Raw genomic sequence first — 24,414 nt, 5'->3', positions numbered from 1 at the left:
TATTCTTCTATACATGTTTAAAACACAAGCATATTTCTATCAGACTTATAGATTAATGGTACAGTAGTGCAGTGGTAGAAAGAGTGCATGCAAACAGTTGGAGGAGCTTTTTGTATTTGGCAGCATCTCACATGAAAAGGGGAAGAAAAAGTAAGACATTTAAGTGAAAAGTGCAGTTTCACACTGATGTTAGAGTTAGAATGAGTTATATTTGCACACTAACCAATTAGTGATAGTGAATTTCAGCACTTATCAGTGACCGGGTAGCAATAGGGCAGGGCTATTCGACTACAAACTCAGTAGGGCCACATTTTCAAACCAAGAAATCTAGCTGGGCCAGACATTTCCTGCAGCCAGTAAGCAGCAGGTGAGGACAAATTAAAAAAGTACATCCAAAAAGTGCAGTAGAAATATCATATCACCTTTGTACACCTCAACGTGTGTAAAAAAAGAAAGAAAAGTGCACAGTATTAGCTGTAAATAAAAAATGTAAAACGTGTCTGTCATCTCATAGTGCATGAAATCAAAAACAATATTAGCATTTGCCACAGACATCTCAAAGTGTCTTTGACAGAATACAAAAGAACTATAAAACCCATCAGAATACTGTAGGAATTTTTGAAGGACAGTGAAAAGTGTCTCTCCAGTTTTTTTCTTCTTCTTCTTCTTCTTCTAGTGTTTCTGGTGGAACCACAGGTTGGGCCACTATGAAGTTGGATATGGGCCGTGTGTGGCCCACGGGCTGCCATTTGAATAGGCTGGCAATAAGGGATTTGGCACCCAGCTCTTGACCTGTCCCATGATTTAAACTGGCAAACCTCCCGTTACAAGCCCAATTGCTTTTCCTCTTAGCCATGGGCTTGCCGACTTAAACATATTACACCTTATTCACCTGCTTCAAGTGTTTGTGATGTTTGTCTGTTTTGCATGTGTGAAATGTCACTGTCCCGTATTATCCAAATGTCCTGGTGCAGCTTTGAATGAATGCTCATGTACCTTTTGTCGGTGAAGTATTTGAGAAGTAGCTGATGGAGCCAAATGAATAGCCAGCGTTGAACAAAGAGAAGTCCATTGAATTGATCAGTGAATGGTCAGTTCATGCACGCACAATAGCACAACCCTGGGGTACTCTTTAACGTAATGAATTAAGTGGGAAGTGAGCCAGCAGGGGAGAGAGCAGAAAACCTTTCCTTAAGTGATTCCAGCGGCTCCAGTTACTTCAGTATCAGCCCAGCCTCTTGACCAATACAATGGATTCATTCCTGCAGGAATTACAGCGAGTGTCGGTTCTAAGAGAATCCTCAAGGACAAAAAAAAACAAAAAAACAAGCTGCTCAGAGGCCTTTTCAGATGTCATCATCAGCATCTTTCACTTCCACTTTTCCAGATGTGGTGCCCGGTGTTCTGTTGCCGTTACTGATGAATGATGAATGATGAATGAACGCCCTGTGTCCCTTTACTTTGGACGTCCGGGGGGTAAAATTAGCCTGAAGGAAAACATTTTTAATAAAAACTGGCAACTTGTGCTTTTGATGTTTACAGAATAAACCGGCCAAAAACTCCATGTTCTGGAAATGATTTTAGGGAACTAACTGCTCTCATAAGAACACAGGGCTGTCTGCTGATGTGCTGCGAGACAGCGAGATCTCTGACCCAGTGTCAGAGGAGCATCCTTGACCCAGACAAGACAAAAGCTGCTTTCAACCCCTGCACTATGGTACTTCCAATTTAGACCGTTTATACTCCATTTTCACCTTGGCAGGGATGTCCACTCAGCACGCTATTGTTTGCCGTAGCCATAGAAACCTTAACCCTAACGCAGCAAGAGAAATAGAGACAATATCCTGTTTATCATGTGTGAACGACAAACTCAAAGGGAGCTGACCTGTTCATTAGTTTAATGACGACGGTACTACAATACTGAGTCACATACTGAGTCAGTTTGTTACGTGCTCACCAGTGACACTTGGTCCTGTGGGTCTAAAATCTGTGAAGTATTCCTTTAACCTATAAGCACAATTCAAATGTTAGCCTTAAACCGTTCATCAAATTGAGGTTCTACCTCATTAGAACCAGGTTCTGGTCTCCATGAAGACTATTAGTCGTGACAAGGTCAGTGTTTATGCCAGATAAAGGTCCCAAAGAGATGACAAATACAAGTACACACAGAGAGAGGTTTCTGAATAGGTGTTTGTCCTCTGCGAACAAACAACAATAGTCATTTGAAGAGAAAATAAACAGTCACCATGGGAGAAGTTGACCTTCCTCACCCTCACCGACAACCACCACAATCATTAATCTTGTTTGAATGCAGCTTATCTTCCCAGAACAGACGTACTAAACTATTATTCTAGCCAATATTCATGACAGTTGGGAGTTGCTATGGTTGTAACGCAGACCACGAGGTTCATTAGGTTCATGTGCTCATGCTTGTTGCCTCAAGTCTAGAAAACCAGACGTAAGAGAGCAGAGGAGGTCAGAGGAGAAGTGAGGCTCATGAGAAAGCTTCAAGTTTCAAGGAGGAAGGACGACATGTGACGATAGATCACACGTCTGACCGGGATGACGGTGCTGATGTTGACTTCATGCTGGTGACACATGAAACGCTGATGGACTTTCGCAACTTCACTGCCTCACAACCGCCGCAACTCCTACGTTAGGTTGGGATGAGTATTTTAATTTTAGACATAGGTTTCACATGAGATTGTTTTAGAGACTGTCTCATACTTTAATGGAACTCTGGTGTATTATTCAAATAAATGTTCATTAACTAGATTTTAAAGAGAACATAAAACATGTTTGAATATACAGAGTGATATATTAGTACATATTCTATTCTATGTATAATATTTAAGGTACATTGGAAAAATGAGTAGGCACCAAAACATAAACAATGTTGTGCTTAAATGACGGTAAAGGCTTTGCAGTTCTCTCACAAAATGAAATGCAGCTGTAGTTTTCTTGATATTTAAGAATTTCTGTTCGGATGACAAATAAAAAAACGAAATATTTACAGAAACTGGTCAAATCACACCAGCAACATTATGACCACTCTCCATCAGTGCACGTTAGCAATATTTCAGGTTTAAACCTGTGACATGTCTAAACACATTACAGTACATTTACCACAGAAAGTGAAAAGGCCATAATTTCTTCCATCTCTTTCATACTAAAACACAGGTGATTTCCCCGCCTGTGACATTAACTGAAAACTCTGGAATAAAAAGGTGCAAACCCTTCTTTTAGAGATCACGTAAAGCAAATGAGAGGTGGCTCCCCTTCACACACGGTTTATGTTGGAAAATAGTGGCTGAGAACATATATGGAGTAAAGAGTGAAAAAAACTCTCTAGTTTTCTGTTCAGGACTTTTTTTTATGTCATGATAGACATCTACAATACAGTTTCAGAGAGAAATCTAAAAAGGACAATGCAGATATCTTCAACTGAGGATCATTAAAGATGTCTAGAACTTGAATTCTGACTAACCATATTGATGTTGTAGAGATCTGAAGCTGAATTATGTGTGTTTGTAATACCCATACACATGAATGTGTCATGGTCATATGCTGACCATGACACATTCATGTCGCTTCACTACATTGAACAGGAAGTTTGATACCATTGTCTGTGTGTGTGTGTGTGTGTGTTAGAGCTGAACAATTGATCAAGTATTTATCGAAATCGCAGTACGGCCTACTACAATTCTCAAATTGCAGGAGGCACAATATTTGTGAAAGCTAAAATGTGTGTCAAAATATCATTTTAGATTTTAGAATTAAAATCTGGATCTAAACACCTCTTATTCTACACACTGAAGAGGGCATCTTTGTTTCTTTGAATGAAAATCTGAATAATGATGTCAAAATTCCCTCCGATATATCACACTCGCAATTCCTGTCAAAATAATCGCACTTAGATATTTATTCAAAAATCGCGAAGCCCTAGTGAACCTCATTAGTGAACCCAAATATGGCAAGGTGGTTAGTCAGCCATATTCCTGAGGTGACAAAGTCACAAGAGATCATTTTCATTTCTTCTTTACGTTTAAAAAATGCAACTACAGTACAAAAAGTATCTGGATGAGGCATTTATGTCATATTCAAAATGTTTCATCAAAAGCTGGCGTAGAGTCTTCACATCAGCCAAAGTGCAGGCGTGTGACGTGACGTGTGCCACACACATGCACGCACCAGCAGAAGCTCCATCCCTCTCTGCAGGCACTTGCTCTAATGAGGCTCAGTGTGAAGCGGAGGCCGTGCAGCCACCACTCGCTTCACATACAAGCCTCTGCCGCCCGTCTTCTCCACCTCATCCACAGAACCAGGCGTCATCTTTGATTCCCAGCTCGGCTGCTGCCGCCGCCGCCATCTTCTTCTCCTCCTCCTCCTCCTCCTATCTGTGTGGACTCGTCCTGGTTTGGCAGCAGCCTGTGAGAGGCATCGTGCGAGTACTGGCCCTCTGCTCGACACCTGGAGCAGCAGTAGCAGAGTGCCGTGCACAGGCGTGTGCGCATGGGCTTGGTGAACAACACAAACAGGATGCAGTTGGCTGCTCCCTGTGAGGTGTTGCCAATACCCTGTGGGAGCAAACGAAAGAACAGAGTGGCAGCAAAATGTCTCTCAAAAGGGTTGAGTGAAAAAAATTCTTATTATAAATGATTACATTTATAATTTCTTATTTTACTGACTAATACCTATGAATAATATTAATGCAAAGATTATAATATTTTACACCCAAATTGGCAATATGATGAAATAAAACATTACTCCATTGTGAAATATTAAATTGTTAACCATTTAGCAATGCAGGTTTTTGCCATTGAAAAACTGTTGGTATAATTATTGAGCAACTTTTCAGATGTTCAAAAATAACCCACAAACAGGAAATTGTCATGACGGCTGTGTGGTGATTCACTGGCAATCATACCCTCAAACCTTCAACACTAAGTATATTGTCACTTTTTTTTGCCATCATATACACCAGTTTCCCACATTCATAAGGAGTTATAATTTCAGAGGATTATTAATATCAACGAATATGACTAATATCTTGCCAAAGTGAGCACCAAAAGCCGCAACTTACACTATAAAAGTCGACAATGATTAATTACAATGATTCATTTGGACATTTGATGTGAGAAACTATTTTGTTGAGCTGCAACAATTATTTTAGTGTCGAGTGATTACTAAATTAATCAAAAATGTGTTTGTTTTTTGTACTAATTAAAACGACGCCAACGATTTTTCTTTAAATGTGAATATTGGAGTTTCTTCACTCCATAAAACGAGGAAATTATTTTGATTTGTGGACAAAACAAGACATTTGAAAACATAATTTCTAGGTTTGAGAAACACTGATCAACAACTAAATGACTAAATAATTGTTAGTTGCAGCCCCTTTGACTTGAATTGTCGTGGCAAAAAAAAAAATCTAGGGGTTACATTATACACACTAACAAAATCTAAATAAAGCAGCATTAACAGGGCAAGTGACTCGCAGAATAAACATTAAAGTGAGAGGAGATCAGCAGATACTTGACTCACATGTAAGGTGACGAGCACTGGGCTCTGTCTGGCTGCAGAGCCCGCCAGCAGCAGGATGAAGCGCACCGTGCTCCAGATGCGCAGGACAATGAAGATGATAGGAATGAATGTCAGCTTCCTGTCAGCCATGGAGGAGAAGGAGTGGGACGGAGGCCTGTTGGCCAAAATGGGCCGGTACTCGGACAAGGCGGCATGCTGCGGACGCAGCGTGACACAAGATTTTATTAAACATATTAAAAAATGTTTACTGAATCTAGATCCACAGATCTGATTATTTTTTTCTGTGAGTTTACTGTGAACAAACCAATCAACAGGCTGAGACCTGGTTTGGACCTCACCGCGATGTGGATGTGCCTCTTGATCAGGATGTAGAGGACAGGGAGGGTGAGGTAAGCCAGAAACTCCCAGATCTTTCCAGTCAGCAGCATCCACAGGACACGGTCAGGAGCATTGATGCTGACCCAGCACCAGCCCACGGACACCTCAGACGCGTCATAGCCAATCTTGTTCAGGCACACGGCTGCAACAGTGATGATGAGAGGAACGCCCCAGCTGGACAAAACACGGTTTACAGGATAAAACGCTTCACACATGTAAATGTTTGCGGAGTTCAACAAGACATGTGACTCCATGTGGTAGATTATCTTGAGCTTAAGGCTTTTGTGTGACACAACACTGCAGTGTCAGCTAAACAAGAACATTATTTATTTTAGTGTCTAAGGAAGCCATGTTGGTCATGTTCCTCCCTGAGGGAGCAGTTTTCTCCTTCTTCACTCTAAATCAGAGGTTTTAAAGTTGCGGCCCCTCCAATTGATTTAATGCAGCCTGCCATTTAATAAGTCATTATGGAGTTATTTCTGTATGTTTTTTTTTTAAATTAATAAAATTGATTTTGCATCTTTAAGACATTTTATTGTAAACTATAAATCCCCCCATATCAATGCAAATGCCTTTATTTTGTAATTCTGTGAAATTTCATAAAAAAAATTGACGTTGCCACATCATGACGGAAAAAATCATGATATCATTTTATGCTCATATTGACCATCCCTACAGAATGAATGCCATTCCCCCCAAAAATGTTTTAATTTTTTTCACTTGACCAACCCCTTACTGACCAGACTAGATGGGGTTAGGGTTAACTCTAACCCAATTCTTAGCCCTAAACTTAATCAGAAAAGAGGTTCGGCCTCATTAGGACCAGTGTTTATGCCAGAAAAGGTTCTAAAGAGGTAACAAATACAAGTACACACTTGTATTTGTGTGTGTGTTGTGTGCAGAAGCCTCGATGAATGGCTCTGCTGTGTGATCTTCAGCTCAATAGAACAACTGAGAATTCACAGAAACAAAATTAGAATGACCTCAACAGACATGTTACTGTGGTCAAAAATAGATCAATTATACAGTGAAACTGCTGCCACTTCACAGCTTCTCAATCAACACAGACGGCTCATTAATGTCACACAAAAGACAATGTTGAGACACATGCAACAAACTGTATACTCTGCATTTGACTTACATACATTGTGCTCATGTCCAGCACAAGTGAACTGCAGTACAGACACACAATGCAGCTTGGAGATACAAGATCATAAGTGTCATATGATATACAAACAATTCAGACCATTGTCAAATGAGTTCACACACACTGCTGATGAAGCCCCTCAGCTCCACGTTCTCACTATAGCAGTGTTTAGACCTTGTGGGAACATTACTGTGCTACACACTGTGCTAACAAACAAGAAAGGTGCGAACAGGTTGTTGAGTACGACTGGAAACACAAAGAAGTGCCCGTGAAAAATGTAATTTAAATTCAGGAGTTTGAGAGGATGAACACTTCTTACTAAGACAGTAATTTGGTTTTCTTAACGTCATGTAATCATGTAAAACATTAGTGCTTCCAGTCCACAGCTCAAATAAAGTGTGCATGTTTTTGTTCAATAAAATCAACAACAAAGTTACAGACTGCAGCTTTAACTCTCTTAAACTGCTCATGATATATAAGCCATGTTCTTTCTAGTTTCTAAAGATAGGCATTGGTCATGTATACAGTATATATATATATATATATATATATATATATATATATATATATATATATATATATATATACATACATACATACACCCATGTACACTGTATACACATAAACACACATACTACGAATAGTATCTAGTGCTTTTTATAGATAAAAGTAGAGCCCATACTCAGCAGCAGTAGTAGTAGCAGCAGCAGCAGACACTCACCTGACCAGGTGAAAAACCAGCACCAGACTGTCAGCGACTCTTTGGCTGGACCTGACGATGAAGACGTACAGGTAAATGGCGATGGCCACAGTCCAAAAGAAGGAGCTGGTGTTTGCGAAAGTGGACACGGCTCCTTGGACGACGCAGTCCACCGAGTCTGTGCGGAAAACGCTCCACACTCCGTATGCGTACGAGACGGCGGACAACCAGTCCGACACGGAGAGGAAGACCAGCAGTCTCCGCGGAGTGGTGCGTAAATCGGACCACGCGATGAAGGTGACGATGATGAGAGAGGAGCCCACGAACGACAGCGCGCACGAACACAGCACGACCACCTGCTCAGAAAAGTAAACAACCGTCTCATTTCCGTTTGCCATCGTCACGAGTGATTGGACAAACAGCTGCTGTCACCGCATGGACACTCTTCTTTAAACACACTGGGACACTTGTGAAACGCCGAGTCCACTCGAGCCATGTGACTCCACGGACTTACTTCATGTTTTCTTTTTAAAGGCAGCCACACAAATCTTTTCCTCCAGGCTTTAAGCTCTTCCCTCCTCCTCCTCCTCCTCCTCCTCCTCCTGTACGCGCCAACCCGGAACCCAGAGCAGCAGAAGTTGGAGTCAGCTGGCGGAGTGAAGTGACCGGTAAAGTTCTATTTTAAGCTCTGCTGATCTTTACTGGTGTGAGGGAGCCTGGTAAAACTGTTGCATCACACAGGCTCTGAATCATAAGAGCTGGAGACAGTTTGTTAACATGGCTTTTCCGTTATACACTCACCAGCCACTTTATTAGGTACACTGTCAACAGCCAATCACATGGCAGCAAGTTAAGACCTGTAGACATTGTCAAGACAACTGAAGCTTTATGTATTAAGTAGGGCTGCAACTAGTGATTATTTTCATAATATCGTTTTGTCCATAAAATGTTGAAAAATGTGGACATGATGATGTTCTCAAATGTCTTGTTTTGTCGACGAACCAAAATGATTCAGTTTGAATGATTTCTTTGTTACATGGAGCAAAGAAAGCAGAACATATTCACATTTAAGAAGCTGGAAATCAGAAAACTTGTTTTAATAATGGAAAAAAACACTCAAACAGATTCATTGATAATCAGAATAGTTTATTTTACTAATAATTGTTGCAGTCCATAATATTTTCCTTATGAATTCACCAGCTGGTTCAAAAACATGTATTTATGCACTTTAGGTAAGGGCCTTGCTTTACAGAGGCCGCAATCTTGTGATACATATTTCTACAGCAAGTCAGAATGGACAAATTAGAGTGTGCACTTTCCACGTTGCAGCTGAAGCTTAACACACAAATGAAGAGGAACGACGTCCTTTCTCCTCTGGCTACATTCCTTTTCTTGGCTAGTGTAAGTTTGTTTACCTTTACACTTTCAACTGCACTTCCTGCAGTCTTCAGCCAAGAAAAGGAGTGAAGTCAGAGTCTAATATTATGAGCTAGATTGAACCTTTTTGGACTGTGACATTATTTCTGGTTTGTGAAGCCCAAGGTCATTCCCTGACGATGATGATGATGGCGGCAAGGTGAGAGGAGGAGTCCTCTGTTTGCATCTGTTGCAATCCACAGTAGATAAATCTTCTAAATAAGCATAGTCTCAATATTGATGAAAATATCATTGGGACTGTCATTTTGGCTATAACTGAGAATCCCTGTGTTGGGTTTACAAATAATCATAACACATCATGAATATGTAATTAGAAAAGTCAAAAGTCATATTTTATTAGATTCCATAAATTTGGTACATGCAAGTTTTGGGTACGTGGATTAGTTAGTGGATTAGTGGCAACAGGTGCTGGGTTCCATTCTGTGTGGAGTTTGTATGTTCTTCCCGTTTCTGCATTGGTTTCGTCCGATCTCGCCATTTTCCTCGCACCATCATGAAAACATAATTGCAGCAGCTCTGATCGATGATCACGGCACAAATTTCGTTGTGCAGTTTCAGATGTATCATGACCATAAAGATCCTTTTCCTCTCCTTAAAGCATGTAAACACAGAGCAGATCAAATAAAGTTCTATATCTTTATATGAATTTTGTAAAATAAAAAAAACGTCTCCTCACTTCTTGATAAAAACAACTGTCTGAAACCACTTCCCCAAATTCGTTATCTCTTTAAAAATAAATACTGTTTCTGTATGTTACAGTTTTTAGCACATGTTGACTCAAAGTTAAAGGATAGAAATGGTACAATAATTGTTTTAAAACAAATTTGCAAATGAGAGATTCAAGTTCTGTAAAATGATATACTTTAATAATATTAAATCAAATTCAATCAGTAGAAAGTTGATCCATTGACTGGAAATAACTAATGCTGTGAACTCAGAAATATTTTCAATATTTAATTACATTTTCTCTTTTTGTTTGCTGCTCAATAAAATGCCATACAAAAGTGAAAGATAGCATTTAAAAAATCTTTAATCATGACAAAATCAGAATCAAAAAAGGCAGACCCTCTCATGCTCTGCTTCTACTCTATGTCACGTAATGATGGTGATGATCAGCGCACACCAAGGTTATGGATTTGTAGATTTATTCCTTCACAAAAACAAAAAAACACTCTCCACTTTTCAGCTCAGAGCGTTCGCACTCACTGAATACTGTAAATGACAACTAGGTGTTACAGTGAAACTAAGGTAGGAACTTATTTTAGAGAAGTTCACAATCATGAAAAAAAAATCACTCTTAAATAAAAAAAAAAGAGGAAACAAAACAAAATAATTTGAGGAAGAGGAAGAAGCAGCACCGTTAAGCACTAATTGAAATTTTTATCAATATTAAGCTTGTGGACTGAATGCATATGCACCAGGCTCACAAAAAAAAGTACATTCACGTCTGACCACGTTTTAACGAGCAGCGGTTAAGTCTTTGCTTTTTTACCAAAGAGCTGAGGGGCAGCAAAGCAGCGACGCCATCATGTGAGAGCAAGGCCTCAGTGTTTCTGCAGAGGAACACTGAGGTCTCTGCTGCAGGCACCACACAATCCACACAATACTGTAGACAAAATAGGCTGTATGTGTGATAGATAGATAGATAGATAGATGTGAAAGCAAACAGAAGACAATTATAAATTGCTTTTATGAAACTTTTATTTTTTTAAGACACATTATTAGTCTACAACTAACCATATCCACTTGTTATGTGATAACGTCCAGAGAAACTGTAAAATATGAAATCCCACAATGAATGTCTCAATGAAAGGAATTTATGGATTGTCTCAAATGACTAGTTCATACAAATGTTCTATGAAAAAGAAGCTGTTTTCTGTCACAAGATGGCAGCAGAGGACCAAGTGCTAAATAAAGTTTGACACCCCGGTCCCAAACATCTCACAGGCCGTAAATGAAAACAGGCCGTGTTTTCAGTCCATCTATCATCGGTTAATTCTGTTTATAGCTCTGGTTAATTTCTACTGTGTCAGCACACGTGTGAAAACTTACAGTAGCAGCAGGAGGACGGCGTGCTTTGCTGCACTCACTGCTGATCCGCGTTTTCCCCTCACTCTCATTTGTCTCGCCGACGTGAGCGGCTGAGATCCCGGGGCTTTGTTATTGTGAAGAATTTCTGCGGCAGTATACTTGCTGATTGCTTCGTTCTCACTCCTCACAACAACCAGCTAAGACACTGCCAGAGAAACACCCACAGCACCCCGCGCGTCCCACCGCCTGCCTCCACCTGTGAGTCTGGCTCTGTGGACGCTCACACTTTTCCATGCCCAGCTTTGTGTGTGTGTGTGGGGGGGTGGTCACACGCCGACATCTAGAGGCTCTGTAGAAGAAGCAGAAAATAGTGTTTGAGTAGCAAGTGCTTCATGGAATCAACTTGGCCACATTTCCATGTACACTTAATCTTCCCAATCTAAAATAAAGATACTGTCAGACTCTCTGCCCCTCCTCCCTCAGCTTTTACATCACTGTGATGCATAAACACAGTTGCTATGATTGTGAACGAATACCGATCGCTGATAATAGTCTTTCAAACAACATTTAAAAACTGCTCTTATTGTGGGGCAGACATTTGCAGCTCGCACTGAGTAATGCGTCGTCTCATCCTTGATGAGTATGCGCTCCCCCTCCTGAAGTGACCCAAATCTCCTTCCCTAAACAGATCCTTGATACCTTTTCTAGCAATTTCTGCAGCATCACTTTAAGTGCACACAACTTGGACAAACACAAGCACAACGGCTGATCTAAGAATAGACTTACCATGACTCATTATTTTAGCAACAAAAAGGACAGTTTGACTTTTCTCTCATGTGTTTCGTGTGTCTATTTTCATATCAGAAGGCCATATTTCCAGAAAGTTCCGCTCAGAGTCAAGGTATGACGACGAAAATGTCGTCCCTATCGCTTGTGTTTGCTCGCTGCAGTGCTATTTTGAGCCGACCTACCGCTCCATACTGTCCTCTCCCCCTGTGGACTCTGCTCTGCTGTCAGGACAACATGGATACTCGACAGTGTCATGCACCCAATCGGGGAAGAGGGGGAATTATGAAGGCGACGGAGAGGTGTCGGGGGGGAAGTTTGGAAAACATACGCCCTTAGTTTTACTGCAGACTTCCACAGTGGGGGCTCTCTGTGGTCCTCTGTGTCTTTTATGATAAAGTCTTTGCTTGTATAACTAAAAAATTCCTTAATTGACCATTTGGACGTCATCTGATGTCAGTGAAAACTGATATTCCACAGAAATCCGTATGAAATACCTTGTCTGCCCCTGTGGTGCCTGCAGACAAACAAAAGGACGCCTCTCAACCTGTCTTCAGCGTCCAAACAACTGTGTCTCTTTGTGGTGAGCCAGACACTGCCTTCACTGAGCACATGACGACAGGAATTCCATCCTGCTCGGAGCTTGACGTAATCTCTAATAGAGGATTGAGGAATACCAGTGAAAACAACACCCAGTTCTAAATGAATGAGTGGCTGCTTCACACGGTAAACACAAGCAGCAGGAGCAGAGACGCTGAGCCTCGGCTCTCTAATCTGCCCACAGACGTCTCAGGCCTCGTGCTGGGTTCAGCCTTTTTGTCTCCATATTTCTGTCCTGTTGACTAAACAAGGACGTATTTTCACATATTAATGCAAGGAGTGCTGAACTCGTTATTTTTAACTGACAGCTTTAACACACCTTTGTTGAGACCGTATTGTTATCGGATGAAATTATAGGCATGAATGTAAACATAGCTGTCACTGCATTGTTACCAGAGAAATGGATGAAACCGAATGATTAGAATGATATCATTTTCATTATTGATTGATTTTTCGTGGTCTAAAGTTGGTCGATGTTATTCAGTTCACCGTCACATATGCAAAGGAAAAATACAGTATGGAGCTGCATAAACAGAAAACGAATATATATATATATATATATATATATATATATATATAAAACATTGTTATTATTTGATTTGCCTCCACTCTAGTACAAAATGTGAGTATGTATAATGTTTAAAGTCATACTTGCTGCTCATCTATCATATCTGATGATACTGGCATTAGACATCACAGTCTGGTGTAGATATCAATATAATAATCACCCTGATACAGATTTTTTACAAAGTTTCACTCATCTGATGTGATTGTCTTTCTTTATCGCTATCTTCGTTATCTATATGTATCTATGTCAGGAGTGTCAAACATATGGCCTGCGGGCCAGAATCGGCCCACCAGAGGGTCCAATCTGGCCCCTAATCATCATGTGAAATACTATATTTTCTGTGTTTTGTGCCTTTGTAGATCCACATGTGTTAATGGTAAAGTTAGGCATAGTGTTGTTGAAATTGCACTTGTTTTTCTCAAGAAATGTTACTGACATTTGTGAAAAGATATTTCATTAAATGTAAAACAAAGGGAAAAATGTTGACTTCTTCAAACTGCACTGTTTGTGGCCCCTGAACTAAAATGAGTTTGACACCCCTGATCCCTGAGTATGTAGGGGTTTTGGTTCACACCAGATTTGATGTTTTCCTGATATCTGATCCTGATTTTTGACCAGGATCGCACCGACACTGATACAGAATAGTGGCTCATTCCTACAAATTCTGAAACAAAAATGACCTGCTTTGTCAGCCGTGGCTTCAAATGAAGTCCTGTTTGGACTGTAACTTGTGTTTATTATAAGCATTGATTATTGTCCATCTAATTGTTCAGTCTATGAAATGTCAGATCCTAATGTGCCACCTCCATGTTTTGTTTTGCTAATTAATACGCTAAAATACCTCCCACAATATTTTTACTGTATAGTGAAAGGCCTAAATGAAAGAGAAAATAATTGAGATTATTTATACATATCGTATATTTCACATCTGCATGCTATAGTTCACATAGTGTTTGTGTCGTAGTAGCATTTAAGTCTCCATGGGTCTCCCTCTTGAGTTCCTGACACGTTCAAGCAGCAATTCTCCTCAGCACCAGTGAAGATCACATCACGATTACACACACACACACACACACACACACACAGCCAACCCTATAGACTATGTCACCTATGTTTTATGAATATACTGGCTCTGGCTCCTTCTGTTGTCATGCCTCAGATGGTTAAAAAAAAACAAACTCACCCAGCTGTCTACTTCACTTCACACTTCACATCCTCTACTGTGCACACGTCGTGGTTGCTCTTACAGCCACGCTCTCCTGCTCCACTTCCACTCTTCAGACCTAATCATCCTGAAACTAACTGTTATGATGTTAGTAATAATTGTAGAGCCATGTTTCTGATATCAAGCCTGGCACTGGAGCTTAGCCTCTTACACGTGCAGGTTTTACATACTGTATGTGTATTGATTTTGTTTTTGGGTTTTTTTTTCGATGTTTTTCATCTCAAATGATCAATTCAGGATCAACACTGCAGGCCTTTTTATCTTGATAGAAAACATTCAGAAGCAGTAAAAGCAGGGGTCATGAGTTGTTTTTATTATTTTGGTTTTTTTCAATCTTTTAAAAACATATTTTGGATCATGTGTTTGTTTATCAGTGTTGTGTGTCAAACTGCTGTTTTAATAATTCAATGGTTCACACGGCACACACTGTCCTTGGTTACCAGAACACAGAGTTGCCTCAGTAACTGTCGGCGTGCTTGGCGACACACAGGTTAAATACACAGATCCTTGTGCACGGGACATTATAATTTGACTGACGTGTGTGATTCATGTGTGCATGGGTTTTCAGTGCGGAGCTAATCAGTAACACGCTGTGATTTATGTGTCGCACTGTGGACACTGTGGTTCACATACAATTGGCATTATCTGCTGGTCGATGTGCAGCGGGTGTAATCTAATAATACTCCATGTCTCAAAGACCAGACTTCCTCTTTATCACCTAATATCGAGTTATTGATGTTGATATCAATATTCATTCCTTGTCCCCCCGCTTTATCCTCTACATGAGGGTTATGGAGCCGCTGGAGCCAGTCCTAGCTGGGGGGGGGGGGGGGGGGTCATAGCCTGGACAGGGTTGCCAGTCGATCCAGCAGAGACATTTGATACCAATATTCTGAATCAATTTTCTGTACCTAAGGAGTAATGTCATCAGCGTCAGTGAAAAATGCAAAGTTGTGACATTAAACGCAGACAACTTAAATCAAACAACTCTGTGGATAAGATTAATATATTTGTTATGCTCATGAAACTGCTTTAAGTCTGTAAAAATGTCCTGTAGCTTAAAAATAAAACTTAGGTTAGCATTTAATACTAATGATGACAGTGTGGTTAAAAAAAAGGACATACTATTACAGGTATACCATGTTCGGTAATTAGAAATACTATAGATTGACAAGTTTATTTATGTCGCATGAAAATGTTTATGAAGCAAAATTGATTTTTCTTTGTTATTACCGAGCTATTACCTGGTGATTATATGACCAAAAATATGACCTGCCTATTACAAACTTATTACTACAATATGAACTTATTGGTTCTGTCATGTGTAAAGTCATTTAACATTAAAACCGATTTCAAGTATCTAATAGTAATACTAATAGTACAGTTAAAGACGTCCAGATATCTCTATTTATACAATCAACTTTTTAAATACAAATTCATTCCCAGCCCTAGTTATGATTGAGCATAACTAGGACACAAGCATAAACTAAAATCAGCACACTCTCTCTCTCTCTCTCTCTCTATCTGTCTCTTCCTCTTGTTGGTATTTAAGCAGATACAAATCAGAAGACATGAGGAACTCTGACCGCTTTAACTCTTTGTTGTCTGCGTTTCGTCTGTGTCTCCTGCAGGCAGGAAGAAAATCAGCTAATCTTCTGTGAGGATCAAACTCTAATCAGACTGAGCTCAGTGAATCCCTGCAGACTTGTGAAAGGGTCAGTGGTGGTGCCCTGCTCCGTCTATCTGTCTATCTGTCTGTCTGTCTGTGTCTGTGTTTGTATGTGTGGAGGTTACTGTGCCACTGTGTGACTGGTTACTGTGTGTGTGTAACCTTTGTTTTTCGTTACCATGGCATTGTGCTCTAGCATCAAGATGCAGACACTTCAGATGAACATTTCCTCACTCATTCGCCAGTCAGCCTCAGATGTTATTATGCAGATTTGAAGGCCTCTTTAGTGCTTCTTCTGATTTCCAGACACTAATTAAAGTTTCTGAAGTGCAGTAGAGCGTTTCTGTTTCACAGACATGTTCAGTTATATTCACGCACAGTGTTGACACTCACCGGGCAGCGAGGCAGCGGTGGCTCCTCCATCCACGCTCGTCTTCAGCCAGTGTTGACATCAGCAGGAGTGGGTCAGTGGGTGCTGCCGCCAGGCCTCTCTCCTGTGTTTGTGTGTGTCTGTCACTTCACTTGGCAAACTGTTGACCCACAGTCTCTCTCTCTCTGTGTCTGTGTCTGTGTGCAGCTCTCTCTCTCTCTCCCCCTCTGCTACTCTCAGGCAGCACAACAAGTCAAGACATGTTCCAACACAGCACCACAAGCCGGACCTGCTGCATGAGCCTGCTCCTAGGCCAGAGGGGGAGGAGCAGAGGATCAGAGAGGGGGGAAACCCAGAAAAGACCCAGCATGACTCAGCCTGCTTCAGTCAGTTAAGATGCACACATCATGCACACATTCAACACAGGAAGGACACGTTTAACGGTAGATTAAAGTAGATTAAGGAGATTAATGAAAAAGCATTGAGAAAAATTGAGAAAAGTGTTTTTTGGAAAGCACTGACTCGGCAGATCTTTGTTGATGTGTCATATATCGTTTAGAAATCCACTTGTGCCGCAGACACTGGCCTCTTTCACTTTGAAAGCCGTTCATGGTGTCGTTTGTCTTTCTTGGCTAATGCTGACCCCGGGTTGATGCTGAGTAGATTAAAGTCAATTTAATATCTTAAAATTCATCTGCAGCATTGGATTTCATTCATACTCATATCAGCAAGTTGATCTGCGTTATCTTTAACGCCAGCAGAATGAATAGTTTATAGACGCTGTAACCCTGCACCGGCACTCCATATTAATGAAAGCTGCTGATTCATTAAGTCCTGTTGTACAGTACTCGCAGTAGGTCACGTCAGTTACAAATGTGAATCAATTATATGACCATAACCGTCGCAGGAAATACTAAAGCAGAGATTAGCCGTTTAATGTCAAATCTGAATTTAAAAGCAGTTTTTTTTTATTGCAGCGGAGAAAGAATCCTCTCTGATGTGAAGGCTGTTTACTGTTGTCAGTGAGATGCGTCCACTGTGAAAAACCTTCACCAATCACAAGTGCTCATTATGCGGAGCTGCTCTGATGCTAGTCTGGGGTTTTTTTTTTTTTACTAGAGGAGGAGTAATGCTAGTTCATCACTGCTGTAGCAGAAGTTGATCACTAGGCAGAATCTGGGTGCAGCAGCAAGAAACCAGCTCAGCAAAACTCACCTGCTATACAATATGGTCTGAGTGTGGCTGCCTGAGCATCTCTGAAGCAGCACACTGTATTTCACTGGCACTGCTCCTCACTGCAGCTCTTTCATTGACGACCTTATCAATGAAAGAGCAAAGTCACTATGATGTACCGCCAAGAAATAACTCTTTTGGAGCTTTACTCGGAGCTTTGTCTTTTACCCTCTGACGGCCAACATGGAAGCAGCACAGCTGCTTTGTAGGAGAGCAGATGATGCGCACTTGCCTGCAGATAGTGTCATTTATCAGGAGTGGTAATGTGGAACTGCACAGCTGTAGTTCTGCAGACTGAGTTGGATCTTAATCTGTGGGAGCACAAGCTATATGTTTGCGCAAGATGAGGGAAATATGGACAATCATTAATCTAGCTCCCTTGGAGGAAATAATTTTTTTTGCCCTTCAATAGCCATAAAGGAAATCAAAAATCAAATCAAATAAAGATTTAATTAAGTTGTCTTTCTACCTGGGACCCAGATTGCAGGTGAGGCCTGTTTCCTTTGCATCTGTGTCACTCTGGGGGGGGGAATCAGGGGGGAGGGAACCCCGAGCCCAGGAAGTTCAAGGCTTGCTGCATTGATTACATCATCAGGGCTGGAATGGGACAATGCACCATCAGGAGTGTGTGTGTGTGTGTGTGGGGGGGGGGCAAAAAAAAATAATCTTGCCATTGGGCAGAACGTATCAGTTCAGTCCGGTCCAAAGTGACCGTCTCATCTGTCTCACGTTCCCCGCCACTGTGTCATGTGACTGAGAGACTATCTGTGTCTGAGACAGGATGATAGTCCTGTGTGTGTGTGTGTGTGTGTGCGCACGCACGCACTTGTGCATGTGTGCTGCTAGAGGCCGGCACTGCAGGAACTCAACTGCTGCAGGACACTGCAGGATTGCTGTTCTGCTGCTCTCTCTCTCTCCCTCCCTCCCCCCTCTCTCTTTCTCTCTCTCTCTCTATCTTCACTCAGGCAAATCGCTCAAGGAGGATAGTGAGAGCATGTGCTGCATACTTTTTCAGCAGGAGGGGGTGGGGGTGGGGGGGGGGTAGCAGAATCACAGAGGTGCAAAGCATGCTGGTGAGATGCTGTGCTGGGCAACTGTACCTTAGAGAGAGACTACAGTGGAGAAATTGGAGATGAGGAAGGAGGAGGAGGGAAGAGGAGGAGGGTAGAAGGTGGGGGAGGGCAGAAAGTAAGGTGCAAGGAACATCAGGTGAGTGCGGCAGTTTTGTCTGCTGGCAGTGCAGCACCCACCCCCTGTGAGGGTGTAAGCAGGAGAACTGCAGATGTTCAAAGATGATGTCAGGCTCCGGATGTGGCGCGGCGGACCCTTAGTGCAGTTTGCTATCACACCTCACATTTGTCTGTCTGCAGTGAGGAGAGATGCTCTGGACTCACACCTCACTAAGAGCCAGCTGGCAACGAGGGCCGGTGTTTTCAAGGTCTTAGCACAGTTACCTAAGGTGAACCCAGAGCCGACTGAGCCTGCATACATGCAAAATCGCCCGGGCTGGATCCATGTTCCAAAGCTCCCTGACTGGTTTCAGAGCACAATTTGGACACAGAATTGCTGTTGTATGGTGCTTTTAGAAACGATTTAACGTAGTTTTCGGAAAAAGATTTGAAGTTGTGCAATGGCAACGCAGTAACGCACAAAAGACAAAAGTAGCACAGTTTACTTTCCGAGCAGTGAGTTCCTGAGTTACTGCTGCACTGCTGCATAACCCAGTGTAAGAGTCACTCTGACTCTCAGTCATTTTCCGTTTGGGTTTTTAATCCAAGTTAAAAATAAATGAATACATCAGCAATCAAATATTCTTCCTCTCACACTGCTTTTGACAAACCCTTCAAAAAGAACCAGGCTTTGCCCTGTTTTCCCCTTTATATGACTGTGAAAGTCCTGGTAGCTGGAGCACAACTTCATGACTGCACCACAGCTCCCCTGTCCCATGCAGGCCACTCTAGCCTCATTCTCATTTCCTCATTTCAGACACTGACGGTGCACAACCACTGAAAAAATGGATCTTTCTTACCGGTATTCGGTTTTATATATGCGACTAACACAAGCTGCTAAATATAAAGCCACAATTACATAAGAAAAGTAAAGATTTGTTCTCCTCTAAGAGCAAAGTCAGCAGTTGGTGGTGAGCCCTTTCAATCAGCAGCTATCTGACACACCAGCTGCTATTTCCAGCCTGTACCATGTGTTAAACATGGATGAGGGAACGGTGGAGTCTGACTGCTAACCAGCCGACTGATGCTGCCTGGTTTTTACTGGTGCAGAGGATGCTGGAACTGATGAGACAGAAGCAGCCAAGGGGGCTTCAACACTGCAGGCATGCACACCGACGTTATTGAATAATTAAATAAGTACAGTATCCTGTGAGGAGAAGTAGACATGCAAAGAGACAACGTACAAGGTAAATGAGAGCAAAGAGGAAATAGATGTGTACCTACAGAGGAGTCTCAGACGGCATCACACGGCGGCAGGAGAGGAGGAAAAACTTCTTTGCACTCACTCTGAGCCCTCTTGGTTGCTGGTGATGTGCTTTCATGGCGCGGCAAAGTTGACTGCAGCATTGCCTCCTGAACAGAATGACATTGTTTGCAATCTCGCTCTCCCTCTTGCTCCCTCTCTCTCTCTCCATCACTCCTCCTCCTGCGTGCGCTCGCTCCCCCTCCTCTTCTGTGCACGCTTGCTGGCAGCATAAACTGCACAGCTCAGCAGTGTTCCCCCACTGCCGCAGCAGATCCTGCATGAGCTCTGCGTATCTGAGTGGGATGGGACTTTTAAAGGGGAATGCAACCTCCAGGGTCAGTGTGTGTGTGTGTGTGTCCCTGTGTGTGTGTGTCCCTGTGTGTGTGCGCGCACATCCTCAGTCCACCCTCCTCTCCTCCCTGTCCTCCTCAGCAAAACCTCCACTCCCCTGCCCTCCTGACACCCCAAGAATCATCAGTGTATAGGACTCCTCACAGGAGACACCAACCCCCCCACCCCCCCGCCCCCCGTCTACATGCACACACACAATTCTCCATCCCCCTTTTATTCACTTTCACACTACAGCAAAAGACGCTTTGAGAAGTCTGTGTACTCAAACCTCAGTAAAAAATAGTTTACGCTTTAAAAAAGGCCGTGGCCTCTGGTGGGCTTTAAAACTCGTCAACAAATCTCTGAAACCCAATTTCCTCTAAGAAATCCTGGAATGGAAAAAAGACGCAATCAGCATCATTTCACGTTAAAAAAAGACCCCTTACATTTAACATTGCCGTTAAGACAAAAATGATTCTTATTACCGGGTGCTAAAAAAAAAGTGAACTATTAAGCCATTGTTCATTGTTAGGAACCGTTTTAATGGAGGACGCTAAAAAGGCACAACAGACAAAGTAAAGCATACTCGGTGACAAACCAACAATGATGAACTCCAAATAATGTCATTTTAAAACTCACTTATAGAGTAAAATGTCCTTAATCTACCTTCATATCATTACCCAAGGTGCACTGCATTACTGGTGCTATTCTGCAGTGCGCTAAGACATAGAAATTTCTTGACCAACCAAATTTGTCTTTTGCGCGTTGCACAACTCTGTGAGAGTGAGATCATCCATCATTTAGTCAGCCAATAAGGTTGAACTTCTCTTTCTGCAATGCTTCGCTTTACAGAAACACACTTGGTGGTATACACGTTTCCCAGCTTTCTCTAAAGATTTTTGGACGCATGGACGATGGTGTTCTCATTTTTAAATTGTATGCATTGGAGGTCTCAGCATCTTGGCTGTTCTCTGCAGCAGTGCAGCATGCTCTGCTTCTCACTGCAGGAGAGAGGCTTCTTCTCTCCCTCCCCCCCCCCTCTTTTTTTTTTGTGACTTTGTTCTGCCTGGGCCCTCAGTTAAACTCTGGGCTCCTTTGGTGCAGAATTAGCTGCTGCATGCATCTCACATTAACCTTGAATCCTTACAAAGGAGATGGATACTTACCTGTCATACGCACGGGTGTGTGTATTTTAAGAAAGCGTTTCTTCCTAATAAGCTTGTGTCTCTGCTCTTATGAAAATACACTACTGCTGATGCAGATTACTGAATCAGCAAACACACAATGGAGCATCTCTGACTTTTGGGCATCAGCTATAACACTCAGTGTCTGTATCAATCATAGGTATCTATCATTAAAAAAAAAATGTGTAATCAGCTGAGTGTGGGGCATCATTCCCTGCATGAAAGACCTGCATGCAGCGCCACTGCTGCTGCATCAGTCTGCCGAGCCATGCAGCAGCATCTGTCCTCTGCTCTGCACTCGGTGACACCAGGGGAAAAAAGCCCCCGCCAGCATATCCCTCTCATAGCCCTCGCGATTTACAGTAATGGCATCCCCTGAAATGAATAAGCCATGAGGAGGGGCCCTTTTACATGTCCTATTAGGTTACCTCGGTATGCTTTACCTGGCTACTGTCACCACATCACCTCTGACTCGCCACTGTGTGAATTGGTTAAACCTCACCGTTTATGAGAGTGTAGAGATCTGAAGTTATGTCAGCTGTGTAGTTCATGTGTAGTTGGCTATAAGGTATGAGCTGATATTGTAATCATCATACATCGGCCCAGTGCCAGTCCAAATCACAGAATTGGATATTGGCAAAAGAAATGTGTAAAATCTGATAGGATACAAAAAAAAAAAATAAATATCACACAAATGCTCCACTAAGCACAGGTTGTAAAAAAGAAAAAAAAAAGTCTTTTAAATTAATCATGTTGTGGGGCTGTTTATTTTGTATTTATTTGCGCAGAATATCTGTTCTGTTTTCACTGGTTATGTTCTATGTGGGAAATGCACGAGCACAAATGTGTCGTTAACAGCTTAGTTGTTTAAAAATATATAACATGGCTGCCTCATTCTGCAGTTGAATGTTTGGCTGAGTGTTTTTTCATCACACAGCATCGTCATTGAAGACTTGAGCTGTGATTGCAGGTTTTTTTTTTTTTTTATTATTATTTTGCTGCCCAGTCCTGTGCTCCATTGATTTGTTCAGAAATTTTAATAGACACATTGATTCACAAGCTCAGCAGCTTTGCTTGGTTTACTCATCAGTTCAGACTAATTCTCAGACGTCCTCAATCAGGGAGGAGAATAGTCTTGAGTGACGGTCGGACTTATTTAGAAGCCATGCTGTATATTCTCTCTTTCTAATGTAGCCCGTGCGATGCAGAATTTATTCTCACAACTCCGACAAGCTGTTAAATGAGCATAAGTGATGACGTGGTTGTAAGGCACAGCCTCTCGGGACACCTGGCACTGCCGATGAAAAATAGAGTCACAAAGGAGTTAATTGATGCTGGCTAGTTGTAAATCAACTTCAACTTTTTTTTTTTTCCTCTGCTCAGTACAGCGGATCTGGCATTGACAGACTGAATTGTGGGATCCTGCCTTTTGTGGGAGGTGTGCAGCGTATTTTACTGCGCCAAAGGCTTCTTTGCTGACCTCATTTTGCAAAGCTGGTCAGATTCCTCCCAAGGCCAAGTGGAGTGAAAAAGACACACTGTCAACTGCAAACGGGGTCAAATGAGGTTTTGCCAGATTGACTGCGAGCACACAAGACGTGTGAGGAGTTTAGCCTTTTGATTATTTTATTTCACTGACGGGGGGAAATTCTCTTTTCATTTCTCTTTTTAAAGAATCACTTACCACATTACTCACTGTGACATTAAAGATCCTGTTGTGACAGGCAGAGTCGGATACGTGAAACATGAGTAAGTGCTTGGAGTCATCAGTTTTTTGGTTTTTTTCAGCATGCGAAAAAAAATATGAGCACTGGGTCTATGATGGACTTGACATCACGGTGAGTGACTGAACTTATGACAGCTGGCTGCACTGTTGTGGAGAATGGGCTTTGCCTCTGTCAGCTGTCAGTGTCAGCGACAGCTGGCCTGCGCTCTCGTGTTGTTGCAAAGCACGACAACCTGATAAGCCTTAGGTGAGACTGAAGCAGGGTTGATATTAACACTTTTACAGACTCATAATATTCATTTCAAGCATCTCTTTTGAAGTTAAACCAATAATAAAATGCCCTAACATCATCTGTAAGTAATATTATTTCCTTTCAATAGTGTGTACTTTGAAGGGCAGGTAAAAGTGAATTATTATTTGTATGGAGAATAAAAAAAGACATTTGACACATTACTCTGAAACACCCACTCAGTTTTATGATAAATGGATCTTAAGCCTTCGTAGTAAAATTGTGCTTTTGATAAACATTCATATTTGTATGCTCGTGAGGCAGAAAACAACCATGTTTTCAACAGAGATAGTAAAATATTTTAAGTTTGAATCCCACCCCAGTGTTATTTTCATCTGCAGAGATGCTGAACCTCTTTTTATTTTACAACGCTTCCCGGCTGCATTGTGTTCTGCGTTCTATGTTCTTGGAGGAGTGTTGCATATCCTCGACACCAACTTGTGTCATCTGGAGATGTGTCTTGACATTGTCTGGGATAGATAACGTTCCTCCAGTGAGGCCTGCTGTTGTCTTTAAAGCAGATACAGACACCGGCAGATTTTTCTGTGCAGCAGTTCACCAGCTCCAAGTTGATTCCTGATATATGCACCTGCTTCCATCAAGTCTTGATGAAAGGCCCGTAATATAGGAGAGGAATCATAGTTACAAACAGTGTGTCGAATGATTGATGTATTATTTTAATTAGGAGACAGAATGTATCAATAATGTTTTATTGTTACAGA

General features: G+C 41.8%; 1 protein-coding gene across 1 annotated transcript; it reads right to left on the bottom strand.

Annotated features, from left to right (window-relative positions):
• Positions 1 to 4,073: 4,073 nt before the first annotated feature.
• gpr157 (G protein-coupled receptor 157) lies at positions 4,074 to 8,419 on the bottom strand. Its single transcript, XM_058642726.1, has 4 exons — positions 7,791 to 8,419; positions 5,883 to 6,096; positions 5,545 to 5,739; positions 4,074 to 4,577 (listed from the first exon to the last, which is right to left on the bottom strand). Exons 1-4 carry the CDS (start codon positions 8,165 to 8,167, stop codon positions 4,329 to 4,331), a joined length of 1,035 nt encoding a protein of 344 aa, XP_058498709.1. The 5' UTR covers positions 8,168 to 8,419; the 3' UTR covers positions 4,074 to 4,328.
• Between the last annotated feature and the right edge of the window lie 15,995 nt (positions 8,420 to 24,414).

The sequence above is a fragment of the Solea solea genome, chromosome 11 (genome assembly GCF_958295425.1).
Source record: "Solea solea chromosome 11, fSolSol10.1, whole genome shotgun sequence".
Classification (NCBI taxonomy): Eukaryota; Metazoa; Chordata; class Actinopteri; order Pleuronectiformes; family Soleidae; genus Solea; species Solea solea.
This window is presented reverse-complemented; position numbering and strand designations above follow the sequence as displayed.